Here is a 19,632-nt window from a genome sequence, read left to right on the forward strand (position 1 = left end):
TACTCCTCCCTAGTTAACTGGGCTGTCCAGGCCCGCTGCTCCCTATAGCGCAGACAAAAGACACTTATGTGGCTGAGGTTCTGAAAAGGGTCTTGTAAGCATGGTTAAATAATTACAGGAGCTAGTCAAAAATTCAAGTGAATCCCTGTGTTTTGTACTTTGGTGGCTGCTTTTAATGGACATTTTCATGAGGGCAACATTAAGAATTAATGATCTAAAACAGGCACGGATAATAAGAGAGAAAGGGAATGAGATGTGAAAAAGATAGAACAGCATGGAGGAGAGAGAGAGAGAGAGAGAGAGAGAGAGAGAGAGAGAGAGAGAGAGAGAGAGAGAGAGAGAGAGAGAGAGAGAGAGAGAGAGAGAGAGAGAGAGAGAGAGAGAGAGAGAGAGAGAGAGACAGGTGGGTGACAGATGTCATATTTCACCCTAATAATAAATAGAAAAGAAAGAAAAAAAAGGAAATACATTTTATAAATAAAGTAATTAAAGTCTTTTTTAAAAGAATACTAAGATTCCCAAATTCTCATCACCATAACGCATCCAGATGTTTAATAGTTTTTGTAAAGGATTATTCCGTTTTAACTCTCATTACAATAACACAGATTGAGCCATCTGCAATGCAGCAAAGCGAGAAATCTCTTATACGTTATAAATGAATGATATTAATATATTTAATAAATAATAATAACAACAACAACAATAACAATAAATGCATAAGTCAAATATTTTATAATAATAACAACGGGGAAAAAATTATTTATTGGGTTATTCTCACTAAATGTATTGCAAAAATCTCCTTTTTTTCAAATCAGATTCACTCCAAAATAAAAATAAACTACTGTTTTTAAAGCTTATGTTTTGTTTTTAGGATTGTGACATTTTCATGATAATTAATCACAATAATTAAAGTCTTGTTACCACAACACACACACACACACACACACACACACACACACACACACACACACACACACACACACACACACACACACACACACACACACACACACACACAAATAATACTAAATATAATTATTATTATAATAATAGCTATAATAGTAATATAATTCATTGTTTATTTTCATTTATTTATTTTTTTACCACGATGCATAACATTATACTAGTCCTAAATGTAGCATTTTGTATGCAAAATATAATTTATTTTTTCTCCCCTGTATTTGGAGTGGCCAGACATGACCTGGATATGTTCTTGACGGGTTTCATTCGCCCAGGTAGAGAGAAGTGGAGCGAGAGCAGGAATGACACGAGGAACAATCTGAGCGAAACAAGAGTGAGATCGTAAAGGTTTTTCTCTAGGTCATGTTCATGTCAGTAATGTTTGGAGGAGATAGAGAGACAACGACGAGGAGAGTCAGACCTACTGTCACACATATAAAGAGCTTTAAAAGAGCAAGCACACCTATCAATCAGACGACAACCGCAGAAACCCACACACACCACCTGCCTGACATGAATACTGCATTTACACACACATACCCTCACACTTTCAAAGAAAAAACACACCAAATCCAAACTGCGCATTCAGCAGTGCTAAATATCTGTCCTCGTGTTGGAGGTGAGCATATGATGCATGTTTGAAGAGGTGTGGGAAGGCATTAACAAAACGAGAACTCATTATTGCTCAGCGATGCCTCCTCCCTCATCCGAATCCAAACGTGGCCCCACCACCAAAACCCTGTGCCACAAAGAGCCCAGATAAAGACACATTATTGAGAATCAGCCTGCTGAAATAACACGCTCTGACATCTGAGTCAGCCCGCAGCCAGCAGCGTGGAGGTGGGGACGCAAGGGAACAGTTAAAGAGGAGAGAGATGGGAGAAGGAGAGAGAGAAACTCTATGAACTCTGTGCTGATGAGGTACCGAAGTAGACATTGCAGATCTCCATGGATCTGCTCACAGCTTTATTCGGACCAAAGTGCTATACATTAACATCATTAAATATGCATATTTTAGACAGCAGCAGTCCTAATTCATCAGCAACTGTCAGAAAACATGGTTCTGAAAGTGTATTCATGATTAATGAAAGCATCATCCCTATTGGCAAAACCCTTTTTTTCAAGGTTGATCTTTCCTCTAGATCTGGCTGATGTGTGGGAATTATTTTGAGCATCACAAACCTGAAGAGAACCTCTAATCTCCTTGAAAAAAAGGGTACTGGTGATAGTTTATTCCATTTTTTAGGCAGTCAACTCAATTTGTGCGGTATAAAATGTGTAATATGTGGCACTTCAAAGACGAACTTTAAAACTTTTCCATGTGCACGATAAAACAACCTCTGACAGTTTTCATACTCTTCAACATACAAATTCCATTTAGACTGTTCTTTGTAGATAATTTTAGCTTTGGATGGGACTTTTGGCCTTCAACAAACTTTTATTATAACTTTCATACACACTGGTCAAAAGTCTGGGGTCAGTAAGATATTACAAAAATTAAATAAATAATTATACTTTATTTAGCAAGGATGCTGTAGTTAAAATTCTTTTACATGGCTACAAAATATTTCTATTTCAAATAAATGTTCTTTCTACTCGCCAAATAATCCTTGATAAATTTTAAAGGTGCCCTAGAATGAAAAATTGAATTAACCTTGCCATGGTGAAAAAATAAGAGTTCAGTACATGGACATCACATACTGTGAGTCTCAAACATCAGTGCCTCCTACTTCTTATGTAAATCTCATGAATCCATAACACAACAGAAAAAAAGTGCTTCTCAACATAAACCCAACAGTGACGCAAGCATTGGTGATCATTTATATGCACGCCCCCAACATTTGCATCTGTCCGAACATGTGCATTGTCAGGCGGAAATGGGAGCGAATCATCAAAACAAGCTGCTCGCATGGACACACTTCATGTTCCCAGGCTGTTAATGTTAATGTTAATGTTTATAATCCAATACCACAACATTTTAATTCAAGATCGTTAGTTTGTTCGGCCCATTTCAAGCAAGCTTCGCTCAGCGTCTTAAACTGAAGAAAGTGGCAATTACAACTGTATTCCTGCAAGCAGTAAGTAGAGATTTATCCACCTATTGACTATTTAAACAATTTCTGATTAAATTGAAAGTTTCTTAGAGAGACATCAGTCTAGATAACGCAAAATGCTTACAGTAACAATAGGAAACACCAAGTACCATACAAAACTAAATAGTGTGTCTAATGACAAAGGTTAATGTTATTTTGTATTACAAAATAGAACTGTAGATATTTTGCTTAGATCGTTCACTCGATCCTTCTAGCAAACGTCAACTTTTCCACCATATAAGTTAAAACGATAGTCATTTGATAAGGCTATTCATTTTGTAAAAATATAAGTTATATATTTATATTTGTGAGAACTGAAGTATGGTGTTTCCTATGATGTTTTTGTGTTTTTGTATTTGTATTTCAGATTTGGCTTCATCACAGTCACTGCGTAACGTTAGCCTACATTGTGACTAACGTTATATAAACGTGCAATATCGTTGACGAAAAAAGGCAAGTCTAAAATGTAGACTGAATGACACTTTAAAGCAGAACATGTCAAATGGAGATTGAGAAAATGCAGCTTACTTGTTTATTGGCGGTTTCAGCGCGCGAGAGAGCGCTCGCTTGCATATGGTTGCCAGATTGGACATGTTTAGGTAAAACACCGGATGCATATGGGGTTTTTTTTCCACAGAAAAGCTGTTTGGGGGATTTAATTACTGAAATCTGGCAACCGCACAAACGCAAGCTCTTTCTCGTGCGCGGATAATCTGAAAACACCAATAAACAAGAAAGCTGCATTTTATCACTCTCCATTTGAGATGTTTTGCTTAAAGTGTCATTCAGTCTGTGTTCTGTCAGGACGGTCAGGACTCACGAGCTGAACAGCTGAACTGCTTGTGAGCTGTGAGCTGCTGAAATAAGCCAATCAGAGCAGAACTCAACATTAATATTCATGAACCTTCCAAATAAGGCAAAAACAGAGCATTACATCCTGGGACAATTTATAGGGTTGTAAATGGACCTGTAAAAATGTATCTGGACAAGTTTTGCCCTTAAATAAGCCACATACCCTCTATGTAGATATCAGAGAACAATAAGATATGAAATGTTTCTTGAGCATTAAATCAGCGTATCAGAATGATTTCTGAAGGATCACATGACACTGAAGACTGACGTAATTCAATTAAATTCAAGTTTATTTGAATAGTGACAAAGCAATGTCCATGTGGCATAAATATACATCATATGACTATATTATAATATGATATGCATTTATATAATATATACTTATACTGCCAAAAGTATTGGGACAACCCTCCAAACCACTGAATTCAGGTGCTAATCACTTCCATGGCCACAGGTGTACAAAATCAAGCACTAGGCATGCAGACGCTTCAACAAACATTTATGAAAGAATGGGTCAGTGAGCTCAGTGATTTCAAGCCGTAATGAATTGCTACTGGTCTTCTTTGATGCAGTTAACCATCTATAGATTGCAATACATGCATTTTATTGATTCCATGTGCAATTATAAATAAAAAAAAAAAAAAGAAGAAAAGAAGAAGCATGCTGAATGTCATAATGCCAAAGCAGCTCTAATGTGGAATTAAATGTATGCCTTGCAAGCACTGTTATTTCCTTCTGGAAATGCAAACCTATTTTATGTCACATTGTTGCATAATACAAAAAGTCTTAAAAAGAAACAATGGAGATATCTTTATTTGCATACACACTCCATCTTCACATTTCAAGATTAAATCGAGCCACCATCTCGAAGCTGTATTTTTTCAGCACTGACTCAGGTTCACCTGCAGTGTTTCACTGTATTTTGGCACAATGCAGTCTTCGCTCCATTTTAACAAGATGCCCAATCCCTGCTGGTCAAAAATGGCCCACAGCATGATGCTACACAAGCATACTTCACCGCAGGTATGGTGTTTTAAGGTGTTGGCGCAGCGTGAGAGCTGCACCTTTGAAAAGCTCTACCTTGGTTTTATCTGACCACACAATCTTTTCTAGGTCTGAATTATGCTCCCTCCCCCCCACATGGTTCTTTTGGAGTAATGGCTTCTTTTGTATCAACACCCCATGGCAGGCCAGAGCTCTTGTTGTGATTGACTTTATATTTTATTCTGAGCTACTGAACTGGCTTCTTCAAAGCGACAGTTGGCCTCTCACAAGTCTCCTTCAGAGTTTTGAAGAACAAGCTTTCAGTGTCTTGTTGGTTTGATGTAGCTTGTAGTTCTTGATAACTGAATGAGCAATATTCAAATACCCAGAGATAGTTTTGTGTGAATTGTTATTCAGCAAGATGTGAATTTGGTTAACATATATACATCCATGCAACTTGAGCGTTATATGGCAAGTCTTCTTAAGCCGTGCAAACCGTTATGGTTCTTGGAACATATTGCAAAAATCATGTGTACTACTGTCTATCATTATCCATTTCATTTTGCGTTCAGTGAAGAAAAAAATGTAAAGGCCCACTGAAATGCCTTCAGTGGAAAAGCGCATGCGTTGACGTAATTTCCCCTGAAACAGGAAGACTTGGTAAAACCGCAGTTTCCTCCTAATCTTTAACAGTTTCTCATTATAATTTCTTCCATATTGCTTTGAAATACAGCATTCTTTGCAGAATTTAAATGGGTCTGATATGTTTTGTGGTCTGTGCCGACTCGTGCATGTGATTCGCTCTGTGCTTTTGTGTCTCTTGACCGGATCATACTGTTTGTGTGCTGCGGCAGTGTGTGTGATACTAACGTGAAACCAGACTTAATACGTCTCAACTGAAAGCATATTTACACTGTCTGAATCATTCCCTATCCCCTATATAGTGCACTATGTGCCATTCACCATGTAGAAAATAGTAAATGCGTATACAAGTGATTCAAGTGATGTGGAATGCTTACAATGCTCCTTGTCATTGTTTTATTCATAATAAAAAAGTTGTACTTAAAAAACAACTTACATTTAGATTTTAGGGGGATTTTAAATGGATTTGATCCACAAATACAAATACAAAGGCACTGTATGTCGGAGGAAGACTGTCTCTTTCTCTGTCTCGTTTCCTCTGAGGTAATTATCTTAATAGGTTGACTAATAGCACCTCTCAGAAGTGTGTCAATGGGTTGGGAGGAATGGAGCGGATGGGACGTGATAATAGAAACCGACAACACACACAGGACCCTGCGAACCACAGTCTCAACCCAACACAACAGAACCTATATAAGGCAGCAGTCCAGATAAGGTCAAAATGCAGAAGCTAATAAAGTCATTAAATTCTACCTTGTGTTAAGACCATGACAAAATACCCTAAAGAATAACATGCATCTTCCAAAGTGTGCCTGTTCCAGTCATTATTTTTAAGTAGGAGGTGAAAAAAAAAATAGTTTCAAGCTGTGTGGAACATAGCATAAGCATACAAACATCTGCCAGAGCAATACATTTTCTAAGCAAGTTCACTGTTGATGTTGAAGTAAACTTATTTTGTTTTTATTTTTCTCATATATTTTAGGGCTGCCCACGACTAAAGATTTTTCTAGTTGAATAGTAATAATTCATTTAAGCCAACAGTTGACTAATTGCACGCTTATGACAATTTATTTACTTGATATACTAGGGGTTGCATTGGAAAATCGTTTGAGTTTAAGGACTGAGAAAGAATATTATATTAACATTGCTAACATTGTTCTACATTACAGAGAAATACTTGTCTGGCTATCACCAGACAAAGCTCAACTTAAAACAGAAAATTGATCTAAGGGGATTTGCTTTGTATTTTCTACTGCACAAAGGCCGTAATCATCTAAGCATTATTTAAATAACTCTGTACGCAATTGGATAGTCCTTCAACCAATCAGACCAGGCGTGATTAACAGGCAACGACCCATCATTTCTCTATCTGTCATCGTGTTAAACCCGCCCATAGCATGCCAATTGGATAAGCCAGTCTGTGATTGGTTCCCCCAAAAGTGTAAAAGAAGCAGTAAAAATTAATGTACGGGTTTACCCAGTCTAGAGAAATACCAAACCACAATATTGAGACTTTAAAATATAAATTAAGCACTCAAGCACACACATAAACCTTGCAGCAAAAAATAAAATAAAATATTCACCCAAAGAAAATGTCAGAACATTTTAATAATTTACCAATACACTAGTGAACATTTCTGAATAAGCATTGACTGCAAAGATGTAGTTGACGATGCTGACTCATCATCTCTGCAGTATAGTGGCACTTGTAGAGAGAAATGCACGTTTAATACATATTAAGTAATCAGAGAACATTTGTTTTTCGACTTGCATTAGTTCATTTAATTATTATTATTATTATTATTATTGTTGTTATTATTATTATTGTTGTTGTTGTTATTACAGTTTTGAATGTTTAGAAAAATGGCGCCGGCGCCTCTGGGTTAGTCCACACGAACCCTTGGATATACGGCAATAATAGCGCATGATTATCCAGGTTAATGCTAGAGCAAGCGGCCATGTAAATAGGAAAACGTTAGCAACTTACATGATAAGCCATAGGTCGATGAATGATAGGCAAAAGTTTGGATTTCCTACTTGACATACTGTAATTACCACTTCCTGTAGAGTTTTTGTTTTTCTTCGGTGGCTTACCGGCTAAATTAAATGGACAAATTTTGTCATCGACTAACGTTCGTTTGACTATTGGGGGCAGCCCTAATAAATTTGTTCATATTTTTTTACTAGAAAACAGTGTTTTGTATTGACAACTGTATCCACTAACAGGTGTGACAAATGAACATGTGGATCATTCTTTGGGCCCTAGCTTGCACCCAGCGCAATTGACTTTGTACACTGACGCATGTGTCATTCCTATTTTGCACCCACGCAAAGCGTGCTTTTCCCTCCACAGAAGCACGTCGCTAAACTAGTGAATGAACTTGCGCTCCCTAGGCGGTTCAGCGCAAAAAAGGAGGCGTGTTCCGGCGCAAACAATCCCTGGTGCTATTTTGCTTTTCCATTTAAACAATTGCGCCACTGACCAGAAAAAACCTAGTCTTAAGTCAGTAGCGCGTTGCACGTTGTTCATTATGCTATTTTAAGGGCGCATGCTTGACCGTAATGTATAGCGTGCACAACGCGCATACACTTTGCTCATGTAATCTACACAGATGCAACAGTTATTTTTGCAAATCATAAATTGTTACACTAAAAAAATATTAACACATGAGATGACGGAAATCATTGTGGTGTGCCACGAAGATGTGAAAAAATAGGCATAAATCTAGCTTACAAATTATTCAGGCTAATTGTAGTAATTAAGGATCAGACCTGTTTGCCCAATAGTGGCAAGACATATATGTATATAAGGACATCTGTCTTTCACTGCTCTTACAAGAACATCAGTCACGTCGGCTGTGAACCGCTCCTGGCGTGCGCCTGGTAAGTAAATACGCCATAATAATAGCAATCCATAATGGAACTTGCGCACCTGCTTTTAAAGGGAATGTTGGATGACGCTCTGATTGGTTTATTCACGTTACGCCCAAACCACACCTATGAATCATGAAGCTACTTCAGACCAACACATTTTAGATTTGCGCCAGGCCCAAGAGCCATTTATCCCGCCGAGAAAATAGCAACAGCGCCGAGACCCGCCCACAAAGATACTTGCGCTTCGCGCTTTGACACTTGCGTTTCAGATCGTTAAAATAGGGCCCTTTGTGTGAACAAATAACCAAAGTCAATATTTTCTGTTCCCATTTTTAATGATAGCCGTAAATTGCCTGTAACCATAGTGAAACTGAAGTAAATATCAAAGACGGCAACATGTATATCACGTGCTTTTTTAATTGTCTTTTTGAAAATTTGTTTTAATTTGGTTACAGAATCTTGTTTTCACAAATCAAAAAAAAAGTGTGAACATACACTGCTGTTTAAAAGTTTGAAATTAAAGGGGTTATGCACTAAGAAATCAGATTTTCCTTAAAGATTTGACATATAAGAGGTTATTATACTAAGAATATCAGAAAAAAATATGAAAACAGCTTTTATTGAAACCATGCCCAGCAAACGATTCATTGTGGAAAATGCCTATCAAATAGAAACTTTGGCCACGCCCACTAGCGTGTTATTGAGATGACAAGGAGATATGAGGATATAGGATGACTAGACTAAATATAACATTACCTTCCAAAAGATACTAATACTAGGCATGTGTTTATTTATTTTCAACAATGTGAATGTCTCAGTTCAGTTGAACATTATTAATTTATATGTGGTACATTTCACTGTGGATTCTTTGGTAAATCAGTCACAATTTTGGTGCAGGCTTTGCAAACAGACTTATTATATGGACTCGACAGTATTGCCACAACATGTAAGCAACTGTGTTTATTCTAATGCCTGATCTGTGACCAGTGATTTCTGATATGTAATGATTCATGTACAGTCAGATGTTCTTTGTCTGTGTGTCAGTAAATCAAACCAGTGACTAAACAGTCAATTCCACATGTTTTCTCTTAGTAGGATGAAAATAATCTGTTATTTAAACTGATTAAATTATAAACAGAAAGCGATCAAAGAACACTCCCGTTACAATCTCTGCAGCCGTCAATTAAACAGCACGACTGATTTCTGGACTCTCGCCGTTATAATAAACTAATCTCTTATTTACATTGTGTTTGCACTGTAAATACAATGCTCATCACTGCAACTTTCCATGCCACGATCTAAAAAGAATGCTATAATCAGCACTTTTCACAATTAGTTAACCAAAATTGAGAGCTGTAATAGTAAAAATGTGCTAAAAGTGTTCAAGAGAGTTACACATGTAATACTAGCCATTTCATATGCAAAAATGTCAGGCAATCACAGCAGTGGGCGTTAAAACAGAGCATTCAAATCATAAAAATCATACTCAAATTATAAGTGCAACCCAGGAAACATTATAAAACAATGTAGTTCATGACCCCTTTAATATCTTTTTCCCAACAAGGGCACATTAAATGTATTAAACATGACAGGGAAAAAAAAAATGATTTCAAATAAATGCTGTTCTTTTGAACTTTCTATTCATCAAAGAATCCTAAAAAAAAAACTATTATTGTTTCCATAAAAATCTGAAGCAGCACAACTGTTTACAACATTGCTAATAATAGGAAATGTTTCTTGAACACCAAATCAACACATTTGAATGATTTCAGAAAGAGTAATGATGCTAAAAATTCAGCTTTGCCATCACAGGAATAAGTGAAACGTCTTACAATAAATTAAAATTAAAGAAGTAATTTTCATTTGTAATAATATTTCCCAATATTACTGTTTTTAATGTATTTTTTAATTGAATAAAACGCATGCCTTGGTGACCATAAGAGATTCTTTTCAAAGAAAAATCTTACTGACCTCAAACTTTTTGATGATAGTATAACTTCATTTTTAACTGCATGCGGCTGTCTGAGTGTAGCCAATGTGTGTTAATGTTCAATAATATTTCCATTTCTACTCCTCAGAGCCTTCACCCACATAACCATCCGAATTCTCTATTCTCTTTCCCTCACACCATTCTCTCCATCCATCACTCTATCCCTTCATCTTCCTTCACCCTCTAGTCTCTAGTGAACAGCTGGTGAGGAGAATTCCCACAATCCCTCACACCGTAATCTCCCTCCCTCTGCTCACAAGTCCATCCATCAAAAGAGCCTTTATTCACCCCTGCTGTGTGTATGTGTGCGCGTGTGTGTGTGCGTGTGCTAGGTTATGTTTGATGTCACTGTCAGCATTATAGCTAGCTCTGTGGAAAGTTTAGTAACATACATCAAATTAAATATTCATGTGATGAAGTAAACACACGGGCCACAGTGTCCGTTATACATTTATTAAGATCATACGTTAGTAAGACTTCCTTTGAATGGTTCTACATATATACAAGGCCAGGTGTGTGCGTATGTTTGTGTGTTTTGGTTATATTTGTGTGCGTTTTTGCGTGCTTAATGACTTTAAGGGCAGCTGTGGATGCCAGAAGGTTAATGAATCACTGTGTTAAACCGTCTATATCCCATTAACCTGAGACCTAGAGCGTGATCTTTATCAGGAGTATATAAGCGCACACACAGATCGCTCAGATCAAAACGACACATGCAGAAATCAAAACAGAGCTGGAAATTCAAACGGACACATTAGGGATAAACACAGGCTCTACGCCGTGACACACACAGTACGCGCACACACACACACACACACACACACATGCAAGTTTACACACCAACCATAGTGTGGTGCAGGGCTCTGATTGCTGACCTAGTTTGGGAGGGACCCGTCACTACTCATAGCCATCAGATGGCAAACTCACGGGCTCAGCATGGCAGACACACAAACATGCACACAAACACACATCCACAAACGCTGAACTTTGGAACTCAGAGAGCAGTACGGCATCTGTGTAAAATTAAATAGTATGGTTTTCATTTTGACATGGCTTCAAACTGTGTGCTAAAAGTTACAGTGTAACCATGTAATCGCATGCGATAATGTGTGTGGACTCATGTTTCTACACGGCAAGTTAGGGTTCCAAATGTTAAATAAAGCATGTCGCAAAATATATGACCCAGTTTAAAAAAAATTTTTTTTACTATACTAAAAAAATTACTCATAGCTTGCAATTTCTGAGAAACAAATTTCCACTCAGATATTGCAAGTGAATTTCACAAATAATTACAAAGAAATGGCAAGTTACACATTTAATTAAACCTGAAATTTTAAGTAGAAAGACTAAAGTTTCTTGTAAAATATATAATAATAATCTTTGTTTGATTCACAACTTAACAGTAAGAATACATTTCAATTGTAGAAAATTGTGATTCATTTTATATTAAAATATATAGCGAACCGTGACTCTTGAACCTTGGCCCTCTCACCCCTTCCATTGTTGTGGAAAAAAAGTAAACTCACCCTAAAAATCAACCTAGGTTAACGCGTCCTATTCTAAAATACTGCACTGTTGCCTTTGACAAAAAAAAAAAATGCCACAAGCAAACATCAGAGTGAGCATATAATCGGTGTGTCATTTCAGCAGAATATGGTGACAACGGGCCACAAAACCAACAGCTAAAATGTTAATGTAAGCCGACGCATCATGGCAGTGCTCAAACCAAATCACATTAGTGACAGACACTACTGCATATGTTGATAATAAATCATAATTAAACTGGCACAGCAGCCTATTAAATGCATGTAACAGGCTGATTTAAACTTATGATTTGGGAAAGATGTAACCATTATGTAGAATTACAGCAAATGTACATTGTCGCTAAGATAGTAGATTTACAGACTAATCAGTAATTCTGCAAAATTCTACAAAAAAAAACTTTTTTACCTCAACTAAACATAAAACCATGTCAGCGGCAGCCAGAATAAAACCAGTCACGTAACCAACATTGTAAACCCCTAATGCTCAAAATATTTAATTGGTTTGAGTAGAGCCAACTCAAATTAAACAAATTAGTTCAATCAAATTAATCAAATGAGTATTTAGAACTTTCTTTTTCTTTTGAGTTCACAAAACAATTTAACAAATATGAATCGTTTTTATTGTTTTGAGTTTTTTTTAATTTAGACTAACTTAAATTTAACCAAAACTGGGCTGGGATTTCTATTTCCCAGCATGCTTTGCCATGGCACAAATGGGACAGAAAATACGCTAAATGTATTATATTGCAGAAAGTGCTATGCTAATGCTACCAAAGCTAATGAAATTAGCTAATGAAAGCTAATCAAGTTTCCACTGCTATAAATATGAGATTTTTCATATTGATGATATTTTTAAGTTAAATGTATAAATTAGTTAAGCTTACTCAAATATTTCTCTTTCAGAGCAATTAAAATGTATGATTACAAAATAAAAATCTTAAAAAATAAAAGAAATAAAAAAAACTTTAAAAATATCTGGCCTCCTTTTTCGAAACAATTCCAGCAGTAAAGCTTTAACTTCTTGATTTATACAGTCATCCAGGGGTATCGCAAATAATTGCTGTGGTTGAAATGCTTAAAAAAGCTTTAGCTTTCTGCTCAAAATTAAGCACTGGTGTAGGTCTTCCTTTGCCAATTATCCTCAGCTTTTCTTTAAAAGTTAATGTTGAAAATGGTGGATAAAAAATTAGCAACGAAACTAGAGCGTACTAAAACATTTAGAATAAATCTTAACGGAACAGGGGAATGGACCATTCAGTTTATGTGATTTGTATTCATATATTTTTAATAAAATGAAAATGTTTTATTAAAAAATAAGATTTATTCAAAATCTTTTATTAAGGTCTAGTTTTTTTACTCATTTACAATTCGTAAATCAATAATATGTATGATTTATTCAGTTCAAGGCATTTTTTTTAGAGTGTAATACAAGTATTAAAAAACTAATCATAAATCTAAAAGTAAATGCAAGTACAAATCTAAATTTAATCTAAATCTTGAAAATAAATCAAATTAAAATGTGATTTTTAAATTGGAATCTCAAATCAAACGTAAATGTGTTGAATCTAAATGTAAAATTGTAATTGTTTAATTATTTTCTGAAACTTCAGTAAAAAAAATTGTCTAAAATCTGAATGTAAAATTACATTGCTCACTTGAAGACAATGTAGTTTTACTGATTATAACTCATTTTGCTGTATCGCATCACTCGCTCACACTGAAAGGTTATATATTTGTGTACACACACCGGGTAGGTTCAAGTAGGTTCATCACTAATATTTTCAGCTTAACCTTGATAAATAAACCAACAAGACCTTTTCAATAATTAACAACCCCTCACCACAAGTCTAATGCAGTGTGACACACACACACACACACACACACACACACACACACACACACACACACACACACACACACACACACACACACACACACACACACACACACACACACACACACACACACACACACACACACACACACACACACACACACACACACACACACACACACACCTTGGCAAACAAAGGCTTATGTGTAAATCCACACAGAATTCAATTTTTTAATCTTACCGTTAACATGGTCAGCAATGCAACTACTGTGAATTATCGACCATGCGTGTGCTTGGCAGAACAGGATGGTAAAGGGGAGGTTTTGGAGAGGGATTCTAATGCAGTGGGTTTTTTGAACGCTTTTTTAGGGTAAAGTGCTCCCCTGGGAACTCAGTTAGCGCCCAGTGATCAAAGTTTTGACAAAAGAGCTCTGAGCGTTTGATACACTCTGATACACACTCAGCAGGGAGAAGATCTCAGCTTCAAACAGTGCAGATCACAGGGGAAACAAGCACCAGCTAAAAGCATCACTCGCAGCCACACACACCAGGATGAAACCACAAAAACCTACACTAATAAGCTGTGCTTTTATCCTATATTAAAACACATAAATACTTTACATCCGTAAACAGTACTTACAGACACCATACATGGATATTTGGGAAGTGAAGCACACAGTGCGTGTGTTTTACCATCGGTCGGGCTGATGTGTCTAGCTGCTCTTAAATGCCCTTGGGTCTCACAGACCCATTACAGCCAATTAAGATCCACATAATCACAAGCGTGTGCAAAACTGCACAGCACCCAACGCTCTGTCTTTCTCTTTCTCATTACGGGCATATTGTAGAAATTAACAACTGCCAACATAGGTTAATTAAAAGTGATTTCCCTGGGGAACAAACAGCAACACACACATATTCTCTGTTTTATCGATGGATTCATCTATTGCTGGAGCAACCATGAGGTAAATTTGACGGGACAGAACCCCTGTGGCTGATGTGCGTTATTATTGCACTTGGACAATTAGCAAAATGTTCCCGAAAATGTTTGTCCATTCAAATTATTAAAAAAAAAAAATTATTGAAGAAATTATTAAAAATCTTATTTCTGGGCTTTAACCTTTTTTAATATTTAATAATGGCTCTTAATAATAAATGGCAGTTAACTAGAACCATTTGAGTAGCTGCAACAAATATAAGTGTTTTTACCTTGAATTTTGACTGTAATAGTACAGTTATCATACAGCTTAGCACACAACCGTCATACAAACTTTTTGATGGATGTGAATAAAACCAATAAATATTTAAATCCACTGAAAAATGTTTTTGGAAAGGTTGTGTGCTATAATCCAACAAAGCTACAAGATAAGATTATTACGGAGCCCTGCACATGACAAGTGGAAGAAAAAAATTGTAATACTTTACAATAAGATATAATTTGTTAATAGTGGTTAACATATAATTAACATGACCTAACAATGAGCAATACATTTGTTACAGTATTTATTAATCTTTCTTAATGTTAGTTAATAAAAACACAGTTGTTAATTTTTTGTTCATGTTAGTTTTTCAGCGCATTAACTATGGTTAACAAATACAACATTTGGTTTTAATAATGTATTAGTAAGTATTGAAGTTAACATTAAACAAGATTAACAAATACTGTAAAAGTATTGTTAACTAATGCTAACTAACGAAACCTTATGGTTTTTTGGGGGGTGGGTGGGGGGGTCTAATGTTATTTTATTCATTCTGTCTTATTTACACAGTTAATGAGTTAGATTCTCATGCTAAACATGGCCAACATTTTTTTTTTAAAGTTGGACATATGTTGAAGTATTTCTGTGGCAAATACGCAAAATAAGTTTCGGAGAGTTTTTTTCAAGTATGGACCCTGTATTATGTCAAATTTCTTTGTATGGGCACTTCTCCCGGAAGAGTCTATATGCACACCAAACAGAGCGAGAGCAAGAGCACGGCCATCAACGAGCTTTGTTTGGGTCACAGAAGCCGTCGACAGCGCTGTCATTTTGTTTTTTGACCACAAAATCAACAATGTCACTAAAAAAGTGTGTTTTTTTGGTTTTAAGGGAAAGAGAACCCTGTTCAGCTTACAAAATAACCCAGCATTAAGGAAAACGTGGATGCAGATTTTTTTCCGGAGCAGCAACAGAGTTGTGCAAGTGTGTTTGTTTTTTCCCGGTCACAAGTCGAAATCACAGGCAGTGAGTGAACTGCATCAAATGTCTGTTTTGTTGGCAATCGGCACGCAAGTGCTTATTAAGTAAACAACACGAACGAATAGTGAATCAAAAGTTATCCAGGGATAATGCCATGATGTATTGTGTGCGTGTGTGCTCCTGACTCATTAGCTCCACCCACTGCAAACCTGTACGAGTTTGGCTGCTTTTGCAACAAATCGGTAGCCTAGAAATCTAGACGCACCCTAGCGGCAGCAAATCTAATCTGCCCGCGAGTGTCGTCTAGCAACTCTCAATACCCTTCTGAGCTGTAATCCGCAAACTTTTGCCAGGCCAATCAAATCGTGTATAGAGTCGGTGGGCGGGGCCATAATGACGACGGCCGAGTTGCGTTTGCGTGCTTCAAGTAAACAGAGAAACTGGCGAACGGCGGTCTTTCGAATCAGCTTTGACCGCGACTCTGGAAGACTTGGAGTTAAGCTTTTCTCTGAGAAAAGAACAAAGAACGGCACTGAAGTCATTCTTAAAAAGGGAAGATGTGTTCGGAGTTTTGCCGACCGAATACGGCAAATGTTTAATCTATCAACAAGCTGTTTTACCTTCGTTGCTCTGGTTGGTGTAGCGCTATCCTATCGCGTGCAGAGGGAGTTTGAAAGACAACCATTTATCCCGCCCCTCGGATTGAGCTGTCAATGGTGAATTTCCAGACCAAACATCTTGATGTGGGTCTGGCTTGTCAGGTTAACGAATCGGTACTGTCTTTTATAAATAGGCTATGATAAAACGAAAGACTCTTAAGAGATATGAAGGATTCAAAACTACTCTATAGGTACTCTACATGAGATTATTGTTATAGGTGTTGTGGGTATTATGTTATGTACCCTTTAAATTGTGACCACGTTGTACTATTTCCTTCCCTCATTTTAGTTTACTTGTTTTAATTTTGTTAAATCATAGCCTCAATTTAACTACAATGAAGGAACCAAATTAGTACAACATGGCTACGATTTAAAAGTAGGAAACTAATTATTAATTTGTGACCACAATATCTTGTTTTTTTTCCTCCCCGCATGTCATGTGTGGGTCTGTATATTAAAACCAAAGGTAAAAATAGATTTGTAGGTTGGATGAGAGGATAAATTATTCCCAACATTTAAGGAGGGCACAAGATAACACAATATGTAGGCCGAGCTTGGCGTGTTGGCTGATAGTTTAATAATAGTTATAATAACGGATGACAAAAATAAATTACACAAGAATGTGGAAAGTAAGATTATTGAACATGACAAGGCTCAAAACTGTGTTACCAACTTGAACAACAAGGAACAATATGCCTGGAATATGTGTGCCCAGCTACTGCACTGCAACCCCAGCACAAATGATGGCTAGATGAAAAGAAAAAAAGAAAAAATGAAGGCACAGTATTTTATTATACTAATGCCTAATTCCATTCTGTACACACATGTATGGTTTTGGATAGAGCTTCATTAAAAATTTCCAGATGCTGACACACCACTGGTTGGTTTGGTCAAAAACAGCTACACCCAAAGCTGTACTCTTGGTTTCTTGTCATTATGATATTGGTTAAAACACGCACACACTTACCTATAATGTAGTAGTCTCGTAAGTTCTTGAACTCGTGACCCCACAGGTTGGGTGAATACTCCTGGAATTTGATGGTAAACCTCATATCGCTGTTGGGTTTGTCACAGGTGAGCAACAGGTTAGGGGCGCCCATCACCTCACACCTGTCGGCTTGCTCTCGTGAGGATACCAGGTACAGTTTATAATACTCATACTCGGGTGGAGAGTTCGGCCCCAAGGGACTCGTGGCAGGACACACAAGGTCCAAACGATCCCCTATTTGAGGGTAGAGAATATAGCCCCTCTCATCTCCAAACCTGCAGAAAGAGAGAGATGAAAAGTGAGTGACAGACTATAAATAATGATCATCTCCATGGAAACTGAGATTGACAGTCTGATATTTGCTTGCATGTACGTGCATGTGAAACTGCAAGGCCTTTTTGATGCTGAAACTGCCCTTTTGTTCATAAATTTTTTACTCAAAATGTAAACATACATGCCCTTTGGTTCTGGGGAGTGTGTGAGAGGGCATATGTGTGGCTTTGCTTGCCAATGTGATGAAAATGAGTGTGTGTAGAGGTCACATTTCGCCTATAATAGTAAAACCTGAAAATTGCTTCGATTGTGCGGAGCAGCCAACGGCTTAAAGGGATATTTACTTAAAAATGAATATTTCAGTTATCATTTACTAACCTTTGTCTTTCCATACCTGTACGACATTGCTCTGTTCAACACAAAAGAAGATATTCGGAAGAATTTTACTGGTCGCTCTTTTCAATGTAATTATGATAAATGGGGACTTCAAATTTCAAAAAGGATTCAAAAGCACCATATAAGTAGTAGTCCACACTAGCCTGACGTGGTCATACTCAATTCGAGTCAGAATATGAGTCTGAAACTGCTCCATTGGGCTGTGATTATGGGGCGTGTTTCAACCGAACCAGGAAAGACATCAATTGGACAGAGCTACAACCAATCAGAGCAACAAAGCGACACATTGTCAAATGTCAACATAGTTCAACTGCACTGTGTTGCCAAGTCCACACGGTTTTTCCACGGGTTGTTTTCTTTGTCCGCAGGTTGACTATTATGTGATATATAGACCCATGAGTGCGAATTTTAGCAGGCAACCTTGCCAAAATAACACACATTTTACCCCCAAACGCCATTTTCCCCCCAGAGAACCCCCCGAGAAGCTATTGTTTAGGGCTAGTAGTTGGCGGGTTTTGTGGTAAAAACTTGGCAACCCTGTCTGCACGCGCGCTGAAATCAGGCTGGAATACACAATCTTTGCCGATGTTGTAAAAAAACTAAATAATTTAATGATACACAAGTACTTACCCAACATGATCATCATTTCTGAGAGAAATTGTGAAAGTGAATGGATACACAAGCAAGCACTCCGCTTAGGATTCAAACAAATATAATCCAAGCCCCTTTGATGACGTGCACGATTACATTACTGTTTATCATCTGTCCATCATCGTCTAAAGCCCGCCCTGATGATTTCATTGGTCTGAACAGTTTCTGTTCGGGGATATACTCCTCTATGGAGCGAGGCCAGACCGAACTGCTCAACCTAAACATTTTGTGGGCAGGGCTAAGTTCGGCTGGCATCGAGGCTAAGCCCACACAACTTCTGCGAGAAACAGAATTTAAGCTATTATTCTAGCTATGTCTGGATCATTGAATCAATTAGAACTCAATCAGTTTCATTCCTGAATTAATAATTTAGAGCAGAAAAAATACTACGCTTGTAAGAATATTCATATCTAGACATTCTTCTAAAATATTTTTTAAGAACATTTTTTTTAAAAGGGGACCTACTATGTCCTTGTTTTTGGGCTCTACTAGAACACATATTTTGATGTTTGAATGTTTTCAATATGTGAATATGTTTTCAAATATTTTACATTATTGCAGCACCTCTCTTCCCAGTCTATCAAGTTCCTGTCTCTATGGCTATGTTCACACTGTCAGTCCAAATCCGATTATTTGTGTATCCGATTGGAATCTAATCTAAAATTATTTGACATCCACACTGTGTATCGCAACTGTTCAGATCTGATTTGTG

The 19,632-nt window shown here is 37.0% G+C and overlaps 1 protein-coding gene across 2 annotated transcripts in view; it reads right to left on the reverse strand.

Annotated features, from left to right (window-relative positions):
- The window catches only part of efnb3a (ephrin-B3a), a 50,841-nt gene that overhangs the window by 16,738 nt on the left and 14,471 nt on the right, over positions 1-19,632 (reverse strand). For both annotated transcript variants that reach the window (XM_067433524.1, XM_067433523.1), the window contains exon 2: positions 17,580-17,875. In XM_067433524.1, the coding sequence (XP_067289625.1) occupies positions 17,580-17,875 (296 nt within the window). The remainder of the gene's footprint in view (positions 1-17,579; positions 17,876-19,632) is intronic.

The sequence above is a fragment of the Pseudorasbora parva genome, chromosome 23, assembly GCF_024679245.1.
Source record: "Pseudorasbora parva isolate DD20220531a chromosome 23, ASM2467924v1, whole genome shotgun sequence".
Lineage (NCBI taxonomy): Eukaryota > Metazoa > Chordata > Actinopteri > Cypriniformes > Gobionidae > Pseudorasbora > Pseudorasbora parva.